This window comes from Syngnathus scovelli, chromosome 6, assembly GCF_024217435.2.
Source record: "Syngnathus scovelli strain Florida chromosome 6, RoL_Ssco_1.2, whole genome shotgun sequence".
Lineage (NCBI taxonomy): Eukaryota > Metazoa > Chordata > Actinopteri > Syngnathiformes > Syngnathidae > Syngnathus > Syngnathus scovelli.
Genome location: NC_090852.1, coordinates 7,868,065 through 7,886,899, shown reverse-complemented (window position 1 = coordinate 7,886,899; position 18,835 = coordinate 7,868,065). Strand labels below are relative to the sequence as shown.

At 40.7% G+C, this 18,835-nt stretch overlaps 2 protein-coding genes across 3 annotated transcripts; both read left to right on the top strand.

The window, feature by feature from the left end:
* The first annotated feature begins 1,018 nt into the window (after window positions 1–1,018).
* Window positions 1,019–5,941, top strand: prpf18 (PRP18 pre-mRNA processing factor 18 homolog (yeast)). 2 transcript variants are annotated; one of them, XM_049722816.1, is made up of 10 exons: window positions 1,019–1,220; window positions 1,823–1,900; window positions 2,097–2,123; window positions 3,045–3,146; window positions 3,385–3,498; window positions 3,817–3,963; window positions 4,137–4,205; window positions 4,283–4,423; window positions 4,641–4,868; window positions 5,165–5,941. In XM_049722816.1, the coding sequence occupies exons 1-10, from the start codon at window positions 1,155–1,157 to the stop codon at window positions 5,243–5,245; spliced, it is 1,053 nt and encodes a 350-aa protein (XP_049578773.1). In that variant the 5' UTR covers window positions 1,019–1,154; the 3' UTR covers window positions 5,246–5,941. The 2 variants fall into 2 exon arrangements, with proteins under 2 accessions (XP_049578773.1, XP_049578774.1); XM_049722817.1 differs by lacking the exon at window positions 2,097–2,123 and having other exon boundaries at window positions 1,020–1,220.
* Window positions 5,942–6,060: 119 nt separating this feature from the next.
* si:dkey-234i14.6 (uncharacterized) lies at window positions 6,061–17,905 on the top strand. Its single transcript, XM_049722813.2, has 6 exons — window positions 6,061–7,086; window positions 7,649–9,619; window positions 11,310–11,486; window positions 13,268–13,477; window positions 15,343–15,556; window positions 15,998–17,905. The coding sequence occupies exons 2-6, from the start codon at window positions 9,146–9,148 to the stop codon at window positions 16,174–16,176; spliced, it is 1,254 nt and encodes a 417-aa protein (XP_049578770.1). The 5' UTR covers window positions 6,061–7,086; window positions 7,649–9,145; the 3' UTR covers window positions 16,177–17,905.
* The last annotated feature ends 930 nt before the right edge of the window (window positions 17,906–18,835 follow it).

The following is an 18,835-nucleotide window of genomic DNA, read 5'->3' as shown; positions in this document are numbered from 1 at the left end:
GTTCAGCTTTATTGACAATTCAAGGTGCACGGTGAAATGAAGTACATTTCATTGTAGACACAAAGTCAATGTCACCAGTTGCAATATACTGTCATGAATAAGACAAATCGATTTGAGTCACCTCAAAATCTAAAAATTTGATAGTCAAACACCATATTTTCTTTCTTTTTTAAGATGAATGCATCACTATATACTGTGAATCACGGCCACTTGTACAGGTCATTCAAAAAAGACACAAACACTGAGCTTTGACTTTTATAAAATGGTAATGAAATTCAAAAAGGTAATTCATGTACACATTACTGTAAAATTACATTTATTACATGTAACTTTGGGCCGGTCTAGTCGTGTCCATCAGTGCCCCATGCATTCTTGTTGCTGTGGTGTTGTTGCACCAAAAAAAAAAAAAAAAAAAAAAAAAAAAGGCATTTATTACTGAAATGGAATTTTATATTGAGTTGTACATTTATTGCCAATCAATCTATTTAAGGCTTCTGCAGTAGCGGTGGGGGGGGGAAATCATGAAGAACAAAAGAAGAAGAAAAAAAAACAGCTATTAGACAGCATAGTGACTTTTTAATGGCACTAACTTTATTGATCAACATAACGATAAACAACAAAAGTACTGTTATGCACCTCTTTTCAGCCTCCACATGGCAAGTTTGATTTGATTCGGAAGGATCTGGATTCAGTCTCGTGGGCCTGGTAGCTACTCTGTGCTCACTGCAGTATTTCTCTGTAATATATCATTATAAACAATATTAATTTGAACACATATTAATGTTTCAAGCATCCTTAATTTCCAAAGACATCACTTCATTAACTGGACAACAGTTTATGCTACTTAATTTGCTTGAAACAATTTTCCATGGATTTTGATTTTAAATAATACAGGCTACATGGTTAATATCACACGCATATTTATACGCCTACTTGATTATGTTGTATTTTAAATCTAAAGAATCGCCTCCGAGTTCTATGCTTTTATTTTGAAATATTCTCGTGAGTAGCCGAACATACTCTTAAACTGAAATCTCACCGTTTTACTTCCTATCTTGAAAGCTCTGCTAATGTAGGCACTTGATGATCGTTTTCTAGTAGGATACGTTTGTTTTAGGAATAAAATAAACATCGACTACTGTTATATAGCCGGGATGGATATTCTCAAAGCAGAGATCGCGAGGAAGAGGAAACTCATCGAGGAAAAACAACTCGTTGACGTGAGTGTGTTGGCTAGTTAGCCCCCTTTGCTAATGCTAACTTGTTATTTTAAGGAACGTTCTCGAAGCACTTCTCTTTTGCGTGTTATACAGTATATATGCCTCACGAGCGACAGACCCTTAATCCTCACACTAGCTTTATTTACAAAGCTGACATTATCATTATCAGCAAATGTTGTCCGAAGCGTTAAAGTTGTGCAAACCGGATGAAAATGGCAAAAAAATGGTGCCCATCCTGTACCGTAAATTTAACGTTTAACGTTTGAATGTACAATTTTAAATTATGTAAGTATATATACGTGTAATATGTACTTGTATTTTCACTATACGGTACGTATATATTTTGTGTGTGTGTGTGTGTGTGTGTGTGTGTGTGTGTGTGTGTGTGTGTGTGTGTGTGTGTGTGTGTGTGTGTGTGATCTGATTCAGCCTGATTGTTTCTGTGTGCACAATAATGATGTTTTAGACCAGATTGTGTTCGTATGAACCTCGTATTACTCAGTCGTGTGTTCATGTGTACCTAATAAAGTGTCCCATTTACTATGTTCCCCCTACAGCAGAAGTAAATCATAAAAACCCCCACCCCCTTTTTTTGTTCCTAGGACTCCAAAAGATTCTTCAAAAGAGGAGATCTTGCTCGCAAGGAAGAGGAGGACTACTTCCAAAGATGCGGCTATAAGGTGGATTCTGGTTCATATTCAAACACACAAACAGATCTCGCATCTCTTCAGTATTTTGTCACCGTTCAGACGCATGTGCACACACACACGCACACTTTCTTTCTCGCACACCTGCAAGGTGGTTCAGGTGTGCATTTAGTGTCTGCATTTGTCCTCACTATGCTGTTTCTCCTCAACTTGCCACCTGCATTTGTAGGTTCAGAGAGAGACTCCTGACAGCCAGGTATGGGTAACTGATAGGATGCATGGTTAAAAGACTTTGAGTTTACTTTTCTTTTTTGTAATGCACATTGTCATACTGCTTCTACTTCCTTGATACCTTTTGCAATGATTTTGATTAATTTCTCCATGGTGATATGTAATTTTATCTGCTCCTTGTACTCGACTTGTTTCATTGAATTATTAAAAGTTAACAAGGAACAGAAGCCACACTGCCAAATCAGAACACATCTTTAATGTGCTTGTCCGCATGGAGACTGATTTGAAATTGGACGTGTTTGTTCTATAATTACTTTTTGTTTTTTGTTTTTTACTTTGATTGCTGTTCTATTATTTGCAACATTTTTATTCGCTCTCCATGTTTGATTTGTTTTTAATAGTGGGAGAGAAATTATGATCACGTTTACTCTTGTGATTACAGATTTTTCTTTTAACAATAAAAACATTTTCATTTGTTTTTTGGGGGGGTCAAACCACCATTTTTCATGGAAAATGTATGTTGGCGGTTGATCGTTTTTTGTATGATGTTGTTTAAGAAGTGTGTGCTTATATTTGACCCCATGAGTGTCTCCGATGAAAAATTGTGGGCCCCGCCATTATTTAAATTGCTCATCTTTGCTCTACCAGATTATTTTGGTTAAACCTGTTAAGAACATCCTTAAATTATCAGTTCTACACGAGTCAATGAAAGCATGTTGGAGTTCACCACTTTATTTTTGAAGAAGTAACCGCTTGCAGTCAATTAGAGAATACATCAGTTATCTTTTCTTTGGAGTTTCAAGAATATATGCATGGAAATCTGTGCTGTCATCCTCATTGAATTTTGAGATCTAAAAGTTCTTGCCGCCTCAAATTTCACTCATTGAATCTGCATTTCATCTGAGATTCAAATACTAAACTCTGTGTATTCATTTTTCTGTTGAAGTTTGATAAAAAAGAAGAGAATGAAACATCCACCTCTGCTAATCCCGTGTTGGAGTTGGAACTAACGGAAGAGAAGCTGCCAATGACGCTGTCAAGGCAGGAGGTGAGTTCAGCTGGGTCCATTTCACTTTAATTTATCACAGAGAAAAAAGAGCACGTTTCCTTGCTAGTGATCCTCAGTGTGTGGACTTTTATAAGCTATGTTGAAAGATGTAGTAGTTGAACCTGGAAGATGTGTTCAGCATATCAAATGAAGTAGATGTTGAGCCTAAAATCGTTAGAAGGTTCCCAGCAAGACACTCATGATTACACAAATGTGTCTTTTGCATCAATGTGACTAGGTCATCCGACGGCTGAGGGAACGAGGCGAGCCCATCCGACTGTTCGGAGAGTCCGACTACGATGCTTTCCAGAGACTCCGTAAGATTGAGATTCTGACTCCAGAAGTGAACAAGGTATAGCTCCGCGCACCATTAGGTGGAATACAAAACCAATAACGCAGTGATACTCTAGTTACCAGTGAGCCAATTTGGGACTTTTTCAGTTATGAGCGATCACTTGGTTTATTTTGTTTTGTGTTGCAAGCCAAAATTTTGGCTATGAGAGAGCTTCACATATACCGCCACTCAAGTCAAATTAAAACCACGGTAAACTGTCTGACCAGTACTCCACACTGCACTTGACAGTCAGAGCTCAGCTGCAACACAGAGAGCACAAGCTGTGTTTATCACATGTTTTTCATGTTATTAACATCAACTGCCTGCGTGGCATAGGGTTATAGAAATGACCTGAAGACGGCCATGGACAAGATTGACCAGCAGTACCTAAACGAAATTGTTGGTGGGACAGAGCCGGGAGAACAGGACACGCAGCATGACCTCAAAGTGCATGAAGAGAACACCACTATTGAAGAACTGGAGGTACTCACACATCCTAGAAAATTAGACATGAAATGGGGGGGGGCTGGCTAAAAACTGCTAACCTTCAAAGCAAGGCTGTTTCTTAGTTCAAGAGTCTCATTTGTGTGTACCCGCTACTTATACTCAGAACTCCACACTGGATGTTGTCCGATGCATATTTATCATCCATACAGGCTCTCGGTAAAACTCTGGGAAGAGGGGATGACGACGGGGACCAAGAGGTCATCGACAAGTTCTTGCGCGTAAGACAACCGGCGCCAATCGTTGCCACGAGGCGCTCTGCCAGTTGACTTGATACTCATTTCTGTTCCCATTCCAGTTCCTTCTTGGCGTGTGGGCCAAAGATCTGAACAGTCGCGAGGACTATGTGAAGCGCAGCGTTCAGGGGAAGCTGGCCAGTGCCACCCACTCGCAGACAGAGTCGTACCTCAAACCTCTCTTTAGGAAGCTCAGGAAGAAGGTAGCGTGTTGTGGCTCTTTGCTTGGTGTATGCTGACAGTCATGTGTCTACATCTACTGTTGACTTGTGTCATTTATATTTCATGCATATACTTACAATTGAGTAAATGCACATAAATATCCATTACTTCCTATGAAAAAAGAATTCCATTACTTTGCAGCCCCACACTAATGTACTCAGCTTTCACAGCCAACTTAATTTTTCTCTGTCATGTCAGGGTTTACCAGCTGACATCAAGGAGTCCATCACTGACATCATCAAATTCATGCTGGAGAGAGAGTACGTCAAGGCAAACGACGCGTATCTCCAGATGGCCATTGGAAACGCCCCCTGGCCCATTGGTGTGACCATGGTGGGCATCCACGCCCGTACGGGCAGAGAGAAGATCTTCTCCAAGCACGTGGCTCATGTCCTCAACGATGAAACGCAGAGGAAGTATATTCAGGTGTGCAAACGGTGGCTCGACTAACTGCTTATCTTGGTTATCCGTGTCGGGTTTACAAACGGCCAAACTGAATCAACAGTCAATAATGTCTCTCATTGAGACATCCACCCATGCATTGGTGGTGGGTGAACTGGAGAGGCAGGGTACCACCTGAACTGGCTGAGAGTCAATCACAGGGCACAGACAATTACTCGTATTCTCACTTGAGGACAATTTTGAGTCCTCATTGAACCTTGCACACATTTCCATTTCATTTACTACTTGCCAAATGACACAATTTTCTTCCTCCTGCGCAGGGACTAAAGAGGCTGATGACCATCTGCCAAAAACACTTCACGACGGTTCCATCCAAGTGTGTGGAGTACAACGCGCTTTAATGCCACGCCGCGACTAAACATTCAAGCAGATGGATTGTGTCAAGATCGCAAGTTGTTGCAAAAGTCACTCTTTGATGGAGATGACACCAATCCCCCTCAGACTCGTCACGATGCTCATTGGGTTGCTCACCATCTCATTTTTCTCAGTCGATAATAACCTGTTGGTCTTTTGAGCACATGTGTAATCATGGATACTCTCAGAATTTTGTTCTTTCAGGAAACATTTGCGATTTAGCATTTAGTGTGAGCCACTGTGCTGTCTAAAGCGGAAGATCCTTTAGTGTAAGTTTTATTACACCCACCCACCCCTGCCAAATCAGGTGTGTGCATCTTTTGTTACGCTTGCTGTTTTCAGTATACTCTGGAGAATTTAGTAGGAAATCATACCAAAACAGCTGCACTATTTTCCAACTCCATGCTGTAAAAGCAGATTTCTATTTATACATGGCGTGTTCATCACATGTTCTAGGCAACCCCAAATAATCAAAAATCCCTCTCAATTAGTCTGTAATCAGTTATATCAGATATTGGGTTTTTTTTCCTCCTAAAAAATTTATTTTTCCAAATATTAAGAGCACTTTCGAAAGCTCCGTTTTTTAATATATAAATAAATTCCTACTAAATTCTCAGTTTATCTGAAATTACTGTCACCCCTTTTATGTTATTTTTAAAACATTAAAGAAATGGTTTCAGAAACTCTAGTTTGTCATTTTCTACTCATTTGAGGGGTTTTTCCTTTAATGTCTACCTTAATTTGGGGAGCTTTTTTAAAAAAGATTCTCACAGCAGCAGGCTCTTACTTTTTTGTTAGGAAAACTCAAATTATGTATTATGTTGTTGTCAGGATCAGGTGGGGCATGGAGCAGGACGACCAAGTGCAGCTTGGACCAGGGTTTATTGGTGAACTCAAAAAAGGCAAGCTAACAGACTCGGCAACTGACATGACTTAACAAAACCTAACAACGAGACTGACCAAAAACACGTGAAACAAAAGACAGGGTGACATTACCAATGACAGGAACAGGAACCAAAAAGACATCATGACATGAACACAACATAAATCCAACACCGAACAACCACAACCAATGATCCGACCGGGAGTGAGGGGCAGACAGGACTTATATACACGACAGGTAACGAGAGGCAGGTGGGAATAATCACACTGATCATGGGCACACAGGAGGGGAGGGGCGAGCACACAGACAGAAACCAAGACAACAGACACATAGTGGAGCAGTTGGGGACGAGACGTGACAGTTGTACTTTAAGTATTTTTTTAACCTATTAAATTCACAAAGAGTTCAGTTGTTGCTTTTTTTCTAGGGAAATTCCAAATTATGTAATTTATTTTCCATGACCTTCAGCTCTTTTATTTTCCAAGTATAACCAAGTTATGCCATTCGTTATTCTATTATTCATTTTTTTCTTTTGCACAGAGTCTTACTAAAGGGTTTTGAAATTAGGTTCTTATCTGATTTCTCTGTGGCCTCATCATTAAATTGTTTTTTTATGTTAGGTTAGGACTTTTGTTGCTAACATTTTTTTCCAGATAAAAGATCTCCTTTGCAAATGTTTGAAAACATTATTTTATAACCATGTTTCAAAAGAGTCTGTCGTCATAATCCTTTGTATTATTCCAGAATGCAGATGGCCGCGCTCCAGAATCTCGATGAGATAGTAGAGTCCGACGTCACTCACTCCCGACCTTATTACACCGTGTGTGTAACCATGGTGATTTGGTGTTCCTGATGTTCCCAGTCGTCTGGTCTGCTGTGCGTGCGCGTCACTACGGCTCCGGCTTCGCCTGCTCCGCACGTCATTACTTCGCCAGGCTGAGCCAGGTTAGGTTGACAGGCAAATTGCCGGTGTCGGATTCTCCTGTGCTGACGTCCGATGACAATTTATTCCAACAGCGGGAATGCTGAAATGTTTGCACACTGTGAGGGGATCATTGTGTTTGTTCAGCCATGTTGGCATTTATCCGCCCTTGAGTTAAGTAAGCGAAATATGTTGGCTGCAGTCCAGTAGTGACGCGTCACAAGAACCCTGAACTGGAACGGCCATGGCACACACACAATTGACTGCTGTGTGTTATCATTCTACACAGCTGACTGCACACCAGAGACATTCATTGTGCTTCTAAGCAGTCCAAATGTTGTACAGGGGCACTGTTACTAAATGTTTGTGGAATCAGTTTAAACCGTTTTCCCAATTTTGGTTTTAATACAGAAAATAGCACCGTGTTCCCAAATTTTTATTGATCCAGGGCACATAATTAACATGAAAAAAACAAAGTTAACATTTGTTCTGAACATTAATTTACCGATATGAAAATACGAGCTTAAAACGTGATTATATACTAATATTTTGTCCTTATTTTTCCAATTTGGTCTTTTTTGACAGTTGGCAAACCATCTTAAGGATTTATCAACACCACCAAGTGATACTGCCCTTTCACTGCGAGGAAGCCAATGTGAATTGATGGCGTTTGGATCTTACAGGAAGTAAAAGTGTAATGTCGACAGAAAATTAAAGTAACGGATACCTGAAAATATCACTTAACAATAGTAACAAAGTACTTGGTACCTAACATTTGGTTTGTCGTATTTTTCCACTCAAGAGTTTTGTGTCCTCTTTTTCTTCATGGCATAACAACTGCGTCCTACTTTGCATATAGCATTGAATGCTTTAATGTCATCCACCATGGCAACAGTGAGGCCTTAAGGATTTTTCTCTCTGATGAGGATGCAGGCAAGCTGATTAAAAAGCTGTTCTCTGAGCTCCTTTTGTTCGAGGCGTAGGATTGAATCAAGAGAAGAGGGACAAAGGGTGCCATTTATGGATTGGTAGAACCAGAACCACCGTAACCTGCTGCTATGGAATTGCATCTGCTTTTGCAGAAATCAAAGCAACAGCACACTTGTCAATTCTTAGGTTTAGGATCAAAACATTTGTGTACGGTTCTTCCTGTCCACTGCTATATTGTGGATTTTTCTTTTCCAAACATATTTGCATTTCATGCATGAACCTGCTGATTTAAAAATTTGATAGATGCAGAAAGTTGGGTCAATGTGGTGGAGATACAGTTCTCTCCATGAACACCACCCCCTCTATCCCCTGGAAATAAATATACATACTTTTGTACATAACTCTCACTGTTTTGAGATTCTCCCGTGACCTTTTGAAGATCATGGTAAGAACTTGTGCAAACGTGGTGATAACATGCAACAGTTCTCAGGGTTGTATCAAGTTCTCCCACAAACAAAGTCACCAATGTCCTGTAAGAAAACACATATACATGACTTGGACATTTTTCCTGATGTAAGCTTCCCCCATATTCCAATGTGGTAGTTTTTCCAAATGTGGTGGGAACATTTACCGTTCTTGGGATGGTTCCAAACTCCTTTTGGAATGTTATCACTGCTGTCCCACAGAAAATACACATGTATGGAAAGTCAAGATTTTTGATTTAATACACTGATAACTAGTAGACATGAGTCACATTTGCCCTGCAACCTCAGTGTACACCAACTTGCTTGTACAAAAGAATGACATGCTTTGATTATCCTATTATTCAATTTCAGGTGAAAGAATGACATTTGGGGTATTTGTTATTTAATATTGCTGTCAAATGTCAAAACGGGGCATATTTGATTCAAACAATACGTCTAAGGGTTAACTTTTGGTATTTGGCCCTATACTCTCAGAGAGAGCGAGCGAGTGAGCGAGACCTAAGGGGAGGGAGTAAGGGAGTGAGGACGCACATGGCACGTCGCAGGCGGCCAGTGTTTACCCCGTGGGACAGCCTTCTCCCTCTCGCTGACGGACGAAAGGGAGGCCGTTCTCCTCCTGCCTCTTATCCAGACACAACCGCCGCCGCCTCCTCCGCGTCCTCGGGTCATGGACGGCGTGCAATCTCAACACGTCGGCGTGGAGGAGGCTGAGGACACGTTCCGCGCCCTCGCCTACGATACGGCGCTCAGCACGGTGGTGGCGGTGGCAGTTTACGTGGCGCTCAAAGCCGGCCTGGACGGGGTCCGGCGGTGGCGCGCCCGCATCTCGGTGCTTGTCGTGGGCTCTGGTCCCGTAGGGCTGACGGCCGCCCTGGTCGCTGTCCGCTCGGGGAAGGTGCTGAAGCTGACCGTGCTGGACGAGCGCAACCGGAGCGCGCTGCTCTGCCGGCCGCAGCAGATCGCCCTGGACCCGCGCAGCGTGGACTTTCTGCTGGGACTCGGTGTAGACTTTGACAACATGGAGGGATGCTGGCACGATGAGCACTTCTTCACCAGAATGGGCGTGTTCCAGGAGTACCTGCTCAGCATCCTGGAGCAGAAGAAGCAGCAGGTGGACGTCAGGGTGCAACTCGGCACTAAGGTATTTGCAACACGTACATTTAAAAAAAAAATTTTTGATGCCTTTTCACAACGTTTGTAAACACTTGGAGCCGAAGTACTTCTGGGTGGCAAAAACTGAAAAAGGTGGGTTGCACCGCCTGGTGCCACTACAAATCTAAAAAGATGTCAGAAATGTTTCTACAGTATTGAGAAGATTGTAAAACTACCGTAAGGTATGATAGACACTTCTAAAGGGACAAACTGGAAACCAAAACACCATCATCAGGTGTGTGGAAATAATTTTCTCACATATCTTCATATATAGTGACTATAAAAAGCCTACACACGCCTATTTAAAAGCCATGTTTTAGTGATGATAAAATAAGACCAAGATAAATCATTTATAAACTTTCTACTATTAATGTGACCTCTAACTCGTAACATTCAATTATTAAAAATAATTGAAAAAGGGAAAATAAAATAACTGAAAATGGGGTCATACGAGTGTGCACATCCCCTTGTGGTTGAGGTTGTGGCTAAGTTCAAAAGTTACAAATCACATCGTATATCCTAATATCCGAACAAACACCCAAACATACATTTTGGAATTATGGCCATGAAGATCAAGCTTGAATTCCTCACAAACACATGCAAAAAAATGCAGTCCGATAAACACATCCATGTAAAAGAGGGTGTGTACACTTGTGCAACCTTGTTCGGGTTACAAGTGGCATTAGGCAATGTTCATGATTACATGATGTCAGGTGTCTTAGAATTTAGTAGAACTATGCACAAAAAATATCAAACTTTGACAAATTATTGCTTAATTCACAATATGTGCCAAGACTTTCCCATTTTCTACAATTCGTTGCTAAAATCGCTCTTTTCTTACAGTTTTGTAAAACAAAACAAAATGTAAAGAAAGTGCTTGCAGTTTGTGGTTAATGTTTTTGTACGTCATAGTCTACTGAAATGTTGATTGAATTCAATGTGCTCAACTTTTTTACAATATTCCATGCTAGAATTTCTTGAGTCTGCGCAAGTCTTTCTTCCCCCTGTGCCCACACACAATTGTAATGATGAGAATAATGGGTGACACCCCATCCCTTCTCTTTCCAGCCAGAGTTCAACCCAAGTTGGCATGAATGTACTATTTGTATGCAGAGTGGGTGATGGACTGAATGCTCACTGAATATTTGTGTCATGGCTGCAGACCAGAGACTTCTTTTTGTCCCGCTCTCCGCCTCATTAAACAGCAATGCTCGCAATCCAAACCTGCACATGACCAGCTTGTTTTACATTCACACGTCCACATTTCGCCTTGGCGCCGATGACTTTGCAAGATGAAGAAGGAGACTTCTGTCAAGAAAAAAAAAGTAGCATTGCATTACTGCCACATAACTGTCCTTTATCACAGGAATACGCTGCAGACCGACCAGCAATCAGTGTGATAGAAGAGACACAAAATAAATAAATAGACATATAAACATATAAATAAATAAATAAATAAATAAATAAATAAATAAATAAATAAATAAATAAATAAATAAATAAATAAATAAATAAATAAATAAATAAAAGGTTTTTTTCTGGTTATGTTATCAATAGATGAATACTAATTGTTGCCTGCTCCAGATGATGTAGGCTGCATGGCACAGCCGTATGCCACTGCATTTTTTAAAATAGTTTCTATAACGGCAAGATAATACAGGTGTTTTTTTTCCCACTAGTTCACTGAGGATTACCTGCGACGCATCCCTGCCAGGGAGTGGCCACGTGTGATTGTGGTGGCCGACGGCTCGTGCGGCGACTCCTGCTCCGTACTGGGTCTCAGCTCTGACTACATGGTGGAGTCGTGCCATGCCTACGGAGCCAACGCCAGCATCGAGAGGCTGGACCAGAGACAGGTGCAATAAACAAACGCAAGGACGAACATACTATAGTGTACGGAGCGATTGGTGAGGGGAGTCAGTCGAAACAGGATATTGCAGGATATTAAAGAGACCATAAAGCCACAAATTGAGCAAATGGGTCATAATAAAAGCGGTGATGAATATAAGCATGTCACTAAAAGTATTTTGACTTTTTGAAAATTGCCTCTCATGGGGTGGAAGACAGCTTTTTATTGACAACTTCCAACATTTATTTCACCAATATAAATACAGGCACCAATATTTGATATGATGAATAATCACATTTACAGCTCCATAGCACGCTGTGTGGGTTCTATACAACAGTAATTTGATGTGAATCTTTATGCAGTGGGTACAAAAATTCAGGATATGTATGTACCCCTGTTCAAATGCCAAGTTTTCATGATGCGTTAATGTGACTTAGAACCTGTACAACTCAACTGAAACTGTTTAGATGTTCTGGTAAGCTTTTCCTGATATTTGTTATGGCTTTCCCACTGAAGCCTGAATGTTCTGTGCTAACAATGAAGTTTTTTTTTTAACTGTTCATCAAGTCGTCCACCTCGACTCTGTTTCAGCTAAAAAAACAACAACCTTAGTATGGTGTTCTTTTTGTAGTGAGCACTGAGCAGGGTTGTGTTTACAACAAACATACCTTTTGGAATTATGGCCAAAATGTTGATGTCATTACACCATACCAAAATCTCATGTACACATTTGTGTTATGTCCAAAAAACAAGACTGAACTTTTTTACCAAAATGCCAGTTATAAGAGGGTGTGCACACTTATGCAACCAACTACATTTTAATTTTACTTTCCCTCTTGAAAATATTTTAAAAATATGATCTTGTACATGTTACAGATCACTTTAATAGTGGAAAAAGCTCTAAAGTTGTCTTGGTGTAATTTCTTTATGCCGCAAAACCAGGCATTTGAATAGGGGTGTGTAGACTTTTTATGCCCAATGTATATGGTGGTACATACTCTATTTTGCTATTAAACTATTCACATCACGTCCTCCACACTACAGAGGTCATGTGGCCTCCTCTTAATTTGCCCCACCCCCCCTCCAGGCTTGTTTCCTGTTCTGATTGAATTTGCCTCTCAGGATACGACCCTGTCAGCCTCGCTCGCCGTCCTTTCCCGTCCCTGTCCCGGTCCCCATCATCTCGCCATCCACTAAATGCTGTTTGATCCCACTTGGCTGCTTTATGTCACTACAAGGGAGATGAATCAATTCCGGCTGGAGGGAGGATGGGGATGTAATGTTGTAGTGTTGGACTGAAATAGATCCATTAGAGGAAATCGTGTACTGTATGTTCCCTACTTCATCACCTCGGAGGTCATGTATAGCACATATATTGTCCAAAGTAGAGGTTCTCAAAATGTTTCCAGGGAGCCCCTCATAATCCCAACACTTATTAAATCAGTCACTAGCATGGACATTTCTAACCGTAAACTGGAATGCAACTATTTGCAACAATTTATTTCAATGCCATTTTCCCCATAACAAATACTGACAACCAATTATAAAACGTTGCCTCATAAAGCGTTTATCAATGATACCGACCATGTTTTATGCATTTTCTTCGTTGTTATACCAGATATTGTATCCCAGCAATTACTTCAAAGTGGCTCTGAATCTTCTCTTTGTCTATCTAATTAAATCATGGTCAGAGAAACTCAGTATGGGGTGATGTTGTGTAAACACTGTTACATCATAACACAAAACCTACAATGACAATTCCCTGTTTTTCTGTTGTTTTCTCGTCAGGTGCCCACTCCGGAAATCCGTGCCCACAGTCTCTACTTCGACCTATCCGCATACGGGGTGGAAGCCCAGCGGGAGCACCGCAACCTCTTGGCCAAGCAAGGATTCCATTTGAAGATCTATGGTACCTTCAGGAATCGCTACATGGCCCTCGCCTGTCCCGCCTCCGATGCCAGGATGGTCCGCTTCCTCAGACACACGGCCAACTCCTCGGTAAGATACTTGTATGCCCTGCCTCTCAATAATAGTGCCAACTGTCTTTTTGTAACGTTTTCCCCCTCTACTTAGTGGAAGGCAGTCATGGAAAAAAAAGCATATGTACATTCTGTGCGTTCCATAAATAGTACAATATTACCACCATTGAATATTACTACCATTGACATTATAATATTCTGCTAATTATCAGTGCTTAAAAAATACTATTAATAATAGTGCAAACTGCTCATTTCCAGATTTTATTCGATTTAAAGCACTTGCTATTGCGTTAGCCTTAATTCACACACTTAAAACCAAATAAACATGCTGAACACATCATGATTGTTCCAAATGCTCCCGCACACTTCATGCAATGGATGATTCCATCTTGTCGACAAAATGATAAACTGTTGATGATGTTTGATATTATTGATTACAGTAAAAGTGATGATCTGATTCACATATTAAATAATAAAGATTAATATGAGTTTAAGGACTTAATTCAGAGCACGGACTAAGGAATTTTCTCGAGTTTATATCTTTTAATTGATGATGAAAATTAATAGTCAAAGTCTTAATAGTATGCAAATATACGGTTTGCCTTTAGCACCTAAATGACAAAATACGCTGCTGCTAATGCACTGACCAAACGTCTGAATCATGTTTAAGGAAGGTGCTTTTCAAGGTATTCACCACCTTGCACTTAGCAGCTGGGCCATGCTTATGTCTAAGTCCATTAGAGTGTGTATGTGTGCACGTGTGTGTGTGTGCGCGCGCGTGTGTGCGTGCACCCGTGCGCCCGAGCTGTTGTTTTGGAAAGCATGTTCAAGTCTGTGGATGCACTCAGAGGAATTGTGTGTGTGTGTGTGTGTGTTTGTACTTCTTTTTGTGGCCGCACAATATACGCACTCAGGTGCGTGCCAAGGCCATCCTTGTTGCTACGTGGGCGTCCATTCACTTGGTGTGTCGCGTTACTTGGTAACAGATGTCTGCGCCAGGTTGCGTAGAAAGAAGACAAGCGTCACTGAACAGGAGGAGAGATTGCAAGATGTTGGCTGGCATTGTCATTACTCATGAATTGGAAAATATTCATCTTCAGGGCTTTGATGATCCATCATTGATTCCAAGTCACCAAAACAAGTCAATTTAAAGAGAAAGTCCACACCAAAATTTCTTTATAAAAATGTGTTCCCACTAACTCAAACACTGCATTTGGATTAATATTGTGTTTGTGGAACATGAGTTAAGTAGGCAAAATTCACTCGGGGAAAATGACATCATAGTTGCAAGGTCTCAGGACACAACCAATTACGGCTCACCAGTTTTTTAGAAGCTGATCTGTGAAAGGTTGTGACGAGAGACCTCACAACCGATCGCAGCTCACCAGTTTTCAGAAGCTGATCTGTGATTGGTTGTGACCTGAGACCTGAACAATTGTGATGTCATTTTCAATAGACAGCAAGTGTCAATCTGGCCGCTCCCTTAGATAGATCAAAAACTGGTGGATTTTGCCTGTTTAATTCATATCGAATATGTTCTTATGTTTCTACATCTCATCATTTATTGAACCGTTTTAGCTATGTTCATGCATTCATTTGACTTCCTCTTACAAAATAATTGATACAGTGGTGCCTGTGATAAATAGATTATTCAACACAAATGTTGGAGCTCACAAATAATACTCAATGCACTGGCATGGATTCTTTATTCTCTGTGAAGAACCACTTATATTACATCACGATAATAAGATAAAGATCTTAATTTAAAAATCACATTACAGTTACAAACATCCACGTCACAGAATGCTAAACATTTATTTCCTTGAGAGGTTTATTATCCAAAATGTCATTGTAAGGAGCGTCTTTCTTTCTGTGCTCGGATAGATCATGAAGAACATCTTCTATCAGTCCTTCAACGCATACAAGACGGACATCGAACCGCGGCTGAATGACATGACGCTCTACCACATGCAGTGCACCCGCCGCCTCTTTGAGGTCCAGCTGTCGCACAGACGTGTCAGCGCCGCCTACATCGAGGGGGACAATGTCGCTGTGATCGTGGAGGGAGAGGCGGCCCGCGTCCTCAACTTTGACACGGGTATGGGTGATATTAATTTGATCTTCAGTAAAAATTTCAACGCACGTGTCCAAGTGGTTTCTGGCAAGTCTATCTGTGTGATCAACTGTTCAGTGTTTTACTACTTTTTATACAACTTGTTGTTCTCTAGCAAGGAGCTGAACTGCAACATTTAAAACAGGTATTGATGAAAATTTGCAAAGCCTTTCTGTGACTTGTCTGGCTGTAAAGAATTTGTGTTTGTGAATCATGATTTAATGCTTTAATTTCATTCATTGTGCTGCTCCATCTGTACCCACCTGTGGGAAGTATAATAATGGCAAACGGTTCTGAACAGACGGTTGAAAATGTTTTATCATACTGAAATGTATTCATTCAGTCAGTATTTATTATGGAATGTCCACCAGTTAATGTTGATCCAATATGTTTGAATTATTATGAACTCCAAATTGTCTCTTGTAGGCTGCGGAGTGAATCTAGGCCTACGAGGCCTGGAGTCCATGAGCACATTCATCTACCGCACGGCCACCGCCGTGGACCAGCACGACGTCATGGAGGCTCTCTCGGCCAAGATGCAGCACTCAAGACAAGTGGCTCGCACCTTCAAGCAGACAGGTCTGACTGAGTCCATGTATGCTTGAAACTTCTGCTTTCATGGATGGTGCACACTGGTGGTTACAGAGAGAAGGTGTCACGCCAATGCCAACGAGTGTCATCAACTCACCTAAAACGCCCTGGACTGAGTTTCTGATGTCTTTGATATAGTAGTGTAATTTTTTTTGTGATGGATTGTGTCCTTTTTTAATACTGTATGCAAAATAATGACATATTTAAGGATTATACTTTTAAAGGGACTTCAAATTGAAGTAGTCCTCAATCCTTGGCCACGCAATCCGAATTTGTATTTGAAACTCTAAGCAATGCTAACCCAGGAATTAATTTATAACCCTAACCCCTAACCTTCAAGTGACCTCCGGTTTATTTATCAGTCAAGGCCTGAAAAATATTTCATTTTGAAACGTGACCAGAATCTATCTATGACATCCGTCTGTCACGGACTCGTGACATATGTCTAGTGGCCGTCACGTGATGCAAATATTACATTCACAAACAAGCGAAATAAGTCAAGTAAACCGACGCATTTGGGAATCTTTGCCGTGAGGAAAAGGCACAGTGATTATTCATCACAAGAGCCTCTGCCCAAGAAGAAAACAAGGCGCATTTCACAGACAACACCCGAAGACCCACTTAAAAGCGACAGGTGATTCCTCTACAATCAGCGAATGCTGCCTGCTAAACTTCGTCAAAAAACGTAAGTACCACGAAAGCGTCATATTTGGTAATATATCAGTGGCCTAGTAGTAGAGTGTCCGCCCTGAGACTGGAAGGTTGTGGGTTCAAACCCCAGCCGGGTCATACCAAAGACTATAAAAATGGGACCCATTGCCTCCCTGCTTGGCACTCAGCATTAAGGGTTGGAATTGGGGGGTTAGATCACCAAATGATTCCCGAGCGCGGCACCGCTGTTGCTCACTGCTCCCCTCTCCCCCAGGGGATGGATTAAAATCACATGGGGATGGGTTAAATGCAGAGGACAAATTTCACCACACCCAGATGTGTGTGTGACGATGATCATTGGGACTTTAACTTTAACTTTAATGCAAAAAAAAAAAAAAAAGAAAAAAAAAAGTGGATTTGCTTTTTATTTGTACCATTGCCAAAGCAGAGAGTCGCAAGAGACTGTCAACACCGAAAAAAGTTCATTTTAAGAACACCTCGGTTTCAACACACACCACTCAGTAGAGGGGTCGGACGGGGTAATGCATCATGCAAAAAAGCTCAAAATTGAGGGAGAAAAAAGTTCCAGCATCCTTGATCCTATTTTAATAAAAAGAAAGAAAACATGTCTCCATGAAGGAAATACTTATGTGAATAATCGACCTAGACTACTGTTGCACTAGAGTGGCAGCCATGCAGTTTTAAATCTCTCTTGTAAATTGACACAAATAGAGTTAGCCTACTCTAATAATCAGTGACTGAGTTAACCTCCTAAGTCCTTTCCTTGTCGTCCATAGAATCGGGTGTTGAGTTTAAATAGAGCTTTGCTGTCGTCTAGCGGTGCCTTTGAAAAGTACAACACGACTTAATGACGTCTCTTGCACATCACCCCAAATGACATAAAGGTTGACGATGGTAGCATGTCAATCATCATGGTTGCTATTTCAAAATTGTTTATTGCTCCATATAAATTTCAAACCATTAATGCAAATCAGGTGTTGTGTCAATGCAGACTCAGGATCTTGTAGTTCCAGCATAAAAACACAATTTTAATGTATTTTTTAAAGACTAAAGCTAGAATGCAATCTCTGATATAGTGATTTTACCTGACTGTATTTTATTTTTTTTTCCAGACAACTGTTATGCAATGGGGGAATTTGGCTAGAATTGTGTCCATGATATGCTTAGTCAACCAAGTACCAATACTGTGCATCTAAACTGGTCATTTGACTTGCACAAGTCTGGGTTGGGTCATAAAATTTGTACCTTTCAAATAAGTGAAGCAAATAGAAAGTGTCCCCATTCTAATCCTAAACGGCCTCAATCGCGGGTCATTTTGACCCTCTCGGGTCAACAGTGTTCCCCTCTGAATTGGCCCGCTGCTCTTTTGCAAGGCCTCTCATTATGTAGATGAGATGCAATCACGACAACATCTCTTATCTTTGCATGTCATTAACATGTTGAAGGACAACATAATCAATGCATGGAATGACAAGTTGGTAAATGAATCAGACTGCCCAACGGGGACTTCGGGCTTTGATCAATGACACATGTTAAGCAAGTCTGACTTGCAAGGTGGGATCCAACTGCATTATACTCATTTATCGAGTTTAATATCTCCTCTAAAATGGAAGTTTTACTGTACACATTTCCTGGACTTGATTTGTACCTGTGTGGAAAAATATGCCCGGTACATGTTTCATTCTGCCACACGAGGGCACTGTTTGCTTACATTTAAAAATTGCTTTGGTTCATCCAGTCAATCAAATAACAATTTTTGTCAAGCACAGACAGAAATAAATGAATAATGGTACATAAAAACACACGTATGCAAAAAATGACTAGATTAAAATAACGCGAAGAACAAATGCATGCATTGGAATTATTTTTACAATAAAAATATTTCCTTTTTTTAAATGTTAATTGGTTTATGCTTATGTTGTCGTTAAAAAAGACTTGACCTTGCCAAATAGTGAGGTTTCCACATTGCCCCTTTTTTAAAATGGTAGACCCTCATTAACA